This window comes from Cetorhinus maximus, chromosome 7 (genome assembly GCF_964194155.1).
Source record: "Cetorhinus maximus chromosome 7, sCetMax3.hap1.1, whole genome shotgun sequence".
NCBI lineage: Eukaryota > Metazoa > Chordata > Chondrichthyes > Lamniformes > Cetorhinidae > Cetorhinus > Cetorhinus maximus.
This window is the reverse complement of record NC_135885.1, coordinates 45,221,650-45,227,649: the sequence shown is the minus strand read 5'-3', so window position 1 is coordinate 45,227,649 and position 6,000 is coordinate 45,221,650. Positions and strand designations below refer to the sequence as shown.

Sequence of the window (6,000 nt, the reverse complement as noted above, 5' to 3'; positions counted from 1 at the left end):
GCAGGCTCCAAAGGTGTCCAGAAGGCATCGCTGAATCAGGGGGCTGCACTCTTCTTGGATTTTGGGTCCATATCATCACCAGTATCCTCTTGAGCTGGAAGCACTGAGAGGTGTGCGTGTGGCTGAACTTCAAATCTGGCTCCCAGAGTGAGGAAGCGGCGAGGTGATGGCGTGGTGGGTGAATCAGAAGCCGCCTGCTGGTGAAATGGCATGTTTCCTGGAATACATGATTAATGAGTGGGATTGGGACAATATGGTGTGAAAAGCCGCCATTGCGGCCAGTAGGTAAAATGTTCTTTCTCCCGCCCGCTACCGCACTTACTGAAAGTCTGGGATGATTCTGCCCAATGTCTTTCCCCTGAAAAGGCATTCAAAAGGGTAATTTAAATTGAATGGGCATTCAACTACAAAACCATGGCTGTCTCAAAAGCTCTCAAAGTGTGAAAAAATAGCCCACTACCATCTTTTGGAAGAAGGACTTTGAACTCGTAATTAGTCACATGATTACGTCAGCCATGTTTGTTACCTATTCTTTTAAAATAACAGAAGTAGCTGTTCAGATTGAAAACACCATGACAGATACCATCTGAATCACCAAAAACCATCAAATCAGCTGCAAGTCAATCAAGCAGCCAAGGTGAAACAACTGTACCTTGAAAGTGGAAGAAGGATTCTTCCCCCAACCTATTCCATCTTCAAGTTCACCTGAGAGCCAGCCTCCTGCAATTCAACTGCATAAAGCCTCACAGCTTACTGGGAATTCTCTGCTTTACAAACCTGAATTCCAGCTAAAGCATCAATTCACCTAAGAAACTACAGGCCTGCCACAAAAGAGACTGAAATAATCCCAGATTGTAACTACTTTTTTTCATCTTTATGCATATGATATTTTATGTGAGATGTTGCGTTTTAACTTCTGGGCAAATATGTATTAATGAATAGTCTTCTTTATTTTTAAATTCGCCAAAGGCATGTAAATTCTTTAAATTGAGCCAAACCGCTGAAGGTAAGAAAACACACTAACCTTACATATAAAAATACTTTGATCATGGACTAAAAGAAAATACATAATGGGAGAATCAGAAGCCGCCTGCTGGTGAAATGGCATGTTTCCCAAAATACATGATTAATGAGGTGGGATTGGGACAGTATGGCGTGAAAAGCCACCATTGCGGCCAGTAGGTAAAACGTTCTTTCTCCCACCCGCTACCACACTTAGTGAAAGTCTGAGATGATTCTGCCCAATGTCTTTCCCCTGAAAAGGCATTCAAAAGGGTAATTTAAATTGAATGGGCATTCAATTACAAAATTTGTCTTTGATCGCCGCCACAAACTCCATTCCCTAGCCACCGACTCCATCCCTTTCCTTGGCAACTGTATCAGGCTGAACCTGACCATTCACAACCTTGCTGTTTATATTTGTCCCAAGGATGATCTTCTGTCCACAAGTTTGAGTCATCGCTGAGATTGGCTACTTCCACCTCTATAACATCACCCAACTTCGTCCCTGCCTCAGCTCATCTGCCGCTGAAACCCTTCATGACTTTGTTACCTTTAGACTTAACTATTCCAACACAATCTTGTTCTATCTCTTACATTCTATCCTGTGTAAACTCGAGGTCTTCCAAAACTCTGCTACTTGTGTCCTGACTCCGAGTTAACTCCAACAGCACCGAGTCCTGTTCTGTCCTCACCCCTGTGCTTCCTGATCGACATTGGCTCCTGGTGAAGCAACACCTCAATCTTAGGGCTGGATTTTCCAGCCTCACCCGCCACCAGGATAATCCATTCCCACTGAAAATTAATGGACTTTTGGCTGGGCCGCCCCATACCCTGCAGTGGGTCCCTCCATGACGGGCCCAGAAAATTCTCCTTCTTGTTTTTAAATCCCTCCATGGCCTTGCCTCCAGCCCCACAACTCTCTGAGATATCTGCACTCTTCCAATTCTGTCCTCTTGAGCATCTATCTTTTCAATTGCTCCATCATTGATAGTCATGCCTTCAGCTGCCAAGGACGTAAGCTCTGGAAATCCCTCCCTAAACCCCTCTGCCCATACACCTTGCTTCGCTCTTTCATTAAAACCTACCTGTTTTTGGTCATCTGCCCTAATATCTCCTAACTTGGCTTGGTTTCATATTTTGTTTGCTTATTCTCCTGTTAAGTGCCTTGAAGTGTTTTATTATATTAAAGGTGATATATACGTAGAATAAAACAGAAAATACTGGAAAAACTCAGCAGGTCTGGCAGCATCTGTGGAGAAAGAAACAGAGTTAACATTTCGAGTCCGTATCACTCTTCAGAGTTTGTCCAGCATTTTCTGTTTTTATTTCAGATTTCCAGCACCCGCAGTATTTTGCTTTGATATAAATATAAATAGTTGTTGCTGTATACTTTGGCAACATTGTGGCAAGGTCAATAATAGTTTTTACTTAGTTTTAATTTTTGCTCGTGGAGGTTATACTATCAGGGCCAATTATTAATGGGGTATCCTGGTACCTTTGCCTGTATTTTGAGATTGAACTCGGGAATTTTGATTTTTTTTGTGAAAACTGTGAATAATTGGCCATTCTCATTGTGGTTAGCTGTCCTTCTATGCACTAGCTCAATGTTATCATCTTTTGTTGAAGCCCATTATGCACAGCAAAATAGTACACATCATGTACCAGGTAGATATCTGACATTCAACAGCACTGAGAAAGAGGGGCTGTGGGATTTAGCACTCCTCGGAATTCACAATATGGGACTTGAAGATCTGAGGTAGGGCACCGAGACTTTGGTGATTGTGCTAGGAGTCAATAATAGTAAAACTAAAACATATTTGCTCATAAAGGTTTCGAAATTCCCTTGCCTGTTTCCTCTGATCCATTATGAAGCTAAGTGTCCAACCATTAGGCAAGCTGAGATTCGCGCATGTGCGTCCGCGAAAGAGAGCGTCACCTCGTTACCTATTAATACACCCAGTGAGTTTCAGTCTTTCAGGTTCTGGCTGAGGCTTGTCTTACTCATGCTGACATTCTCACCATACTTGTTGATGGTATGCAAAATTGAGATTTTACACCCGGAAGAGTGTAGGTGCTACAGGGACAATGGGAACTGGAGAGGATCTGCAAGTGCCTGACTATGTGTTAGTGTATGAGAAGAATGCCCACCCTTACTCCCAACAGAGAATGGACTTTCTGAGGGAGGTGAAAAAGGCTGGGCTTAGCCTGGATCCTGATGTTACCGAAGGGTCCAGCCTGGAGGCTATGGAGGAGATGCAGAATGATGATATCAAACAGAAGGGACAGGAAGATGTAAATCAAATAATCAAAATTCAAGCCCCTTTTGAGATACTGAGCCAAGCGGCGGAGAAAATGAGATTGAAGATGCCAATGAATGTTCATGTAAGAAAATCATAACTACTTCTGTATTTAACAACTTGTAAAGATTCAGTTTAGCATCTGAGCGATCAGCCGTTAGAACCATTGCCTCTACATAGAAATATACGTATCTCCGAAGGATCTAAATTATTGATGAGAATTTATAATCCCTTTACGTTTCGTTAAAAAGGTGTGTTGTTTACACGCCCGAGCCTTTTACAGTATGTATCCTTGGACTTTACACTCGTGCCACATGCAGCTTTACTTATTTCAACATGGGATGAATGTATAATATCTATGCAATGTCACTGTAGATGATCTTTCCGAGGAACATTCTGTAGAAAGTTCATTTTCTAAAGGCCTGTAGGATTCATTTTATCAAAAAGAATCCAATTGCAGGTAAATCAAAACTTGTAAAGTGTGCAGTCCCATTGTTCATATTGCCCTAACATGAACATTTTTAACCTTTAACTCTCTGTGAAAGATAAAATGTTATAAACTGCAAAAAAGTAAAATTTTAAAAAGCAAACCTAAAATCTAAAATGTAAATATTAATAGAATTTTATAAGTACCTTAGTCATAGAAGAATTGTGGAGCCTGTATCTTTGTATCTGATAAAGTTCCATGAGTAACTGTTCAAGTATGAGTCTAAGAATTGGTGTTGTTGGCAAGCTATTTGACAGTGGAAGGCATCGCTACTGAGCTCAATCTTGTCCCAGCCCAACACTGTCAGCAAGGCTTACTGGATACCAGGGATCAGAAACACTGGCAGATGTTTCCTCGTCTTGATTCAGGGATAGCTGCACCCAACTTCTTGCTGTGCTGGTGTAGAAATGTGCTTGACAATACACCCAGCCCCAACCTTGCCTCTAAACCCCCCATTTCCTGGTAAACAAATCCAATGGCAGAGGGTATTTCCACTCATATATAAAAGAAATACAAATTAGGAAAATATGTCCTCCAACATACTTCCTGCAAATGCATCAGTTGCAACTGAAAGCAACGGCTACCTGTTAGACTGAAGCATCACTACTAATGTTTAAGGTTTCAATATTGTGGGTCTGAGAGCTGGTTAAGGTAGAGACAGTATAAAATAAAGGATACTATTCTAAATTGTGTGCAGTAGCAGAGAGACCTCGGTGCATATGTACATAAGTCATTAAAGTTGGCAGGACAGGTAGAGAGAACTGTTTCTAAAGCATACAGTATTCTAGGTTTAGAGTACAAGAACAGGGAGGTTATGATAAACTTATATAAGACATTGGTTAGACCTCAGCTGGAGTATTGTGTACAGTTCTGGGTGCCACACTATAGGAAGAATGTGAACGCATTGGAGAGAGTACAGAAGAGGTTTACGAGAATGGTTCCAAGGATGAGACACTTCAGTTATGAGGAAAGATTGGAGAAGTTGGGACTGTTTTCCTTGGAGATAAGAAAGCTGAGAGGAGACTTGATAGAAGTTTTCAAAATCATGAAGGGTGTGGACAGAATAGATAGGGAGAAACTGTTCCCGCTCGTAAATGGATCAAGAACCAGAGGACACAGTTTTAAAGTGTTTTGCAAAAGAAGCAAATGTGAGGTGAGAAAAATCTTTTTCACACAGTGAGTAATTAAGGTTTGGAAGGCACTGCCTGGAAGTGTGGTAGAGCCAGGTTCAATTGGGGCATTCGAGATGGAATTGGATGATTATTTAAATAGAAACAATGTGCAGGGTTATAAGAAAAAGGCAGGAGATTGGCACTAAGCTGAAATGCTCAGAAAGCCGGTGCAGAGAGGATGGCCTCCCTCTATACCATAACAATTCTGTGATTCTGTGAAGTTCATGGGCCAGACAACAAAGCTTGTGGTAACAATAATAATCAATTTAATCCCTGGGTCACTCTGCCTACATCTGCCTCCATATTTGTGATGTTACCAGGATCCTTGCAGCAGTTATACCTGTAACAATTACAAAATGAAATATTTCCAGACAGATTATAGATACTCAAAACAACAAATTCATTTTTGTGTGTTGAAATTTTGTTTTTCAGCCATCCCATATAGATGACACTCAAGCAACTCACCTGTTGAATGTGCTAAAATACCTTGAGACAGACAATGAAGAAAACTACATCAGTGCACCTTATAGACATGACAAACAAGCTGTATTCAAAGGAATTGATGAGAAGACCACCTTTTTTCGTCCTGCCGTGAGATCTCTAATTGTAAATTGTGTTTTTTGGTGTGATAATCATTGTTTCAATTTGTACTCTTCTGTTTACACAATAACGGCTTGTTTTTATAATATTCTTGGTATCGTTGTGCTAACACATATTATTTACAGAGTCTGCTGAGGTCAGGAAACGGTAAGGTCAGGAAAATGTTAAGAAACATCTTACAGTGGCTTCCTTAATTGGTAAATGAATGCAGTATCTCTGGTCTGTTTGCTTTTGTAGATGACTGATTTGACTGTGTAGAAGGTTGCTTCTGTGTGGCAATTAGTGCACATCTGTTCCATTTCACCGTACTATTATCTGTTTGGATGAAGTAGGATCACGGATTTGGTGTCAGTTCAACCATTTGTCCATAACAAGCTTGGTCTTGAATCCAAACTGGCTGTCCTGGAAGGAGGTCTGGTAGGTTGGGTGCTTTGCGACGTTT

At 41.0% G+C, this 6,000-nt stretch overlaps 1 protein-coding gene across 2 annotated transcripts in view; it reads left to right on the top strand.

The window, feature by feature from the left end:
- Positions 1-2,986: 2,986 nt before the first annotated feature.
- The window catches only part of LOC144682761 (anoctamin-7-like), a 97,238-nt gene continuing 94,224 nt past the window's right edge, over positions 2,987-6,000 (top strand). For both annotated transcript variants that reach the window (XR_013577100.1, XM_078545420.1), the window contains exons 1-2: positions 2,987-3,384; positions 5,391-5,564. Coding sequence is in view for 1 of the 2 variants with exons in the window: in XM_078545420.1 (XP_078401546.1) it covers positions 3,088-3,384; positions 5,391-5,564 (471 nt within the window). In the remaining variant the exon portion in view is untranslated. The remainder of the gene's footprint in view (positions 3,385-5,390; positions 5,565-6,000) is intronic.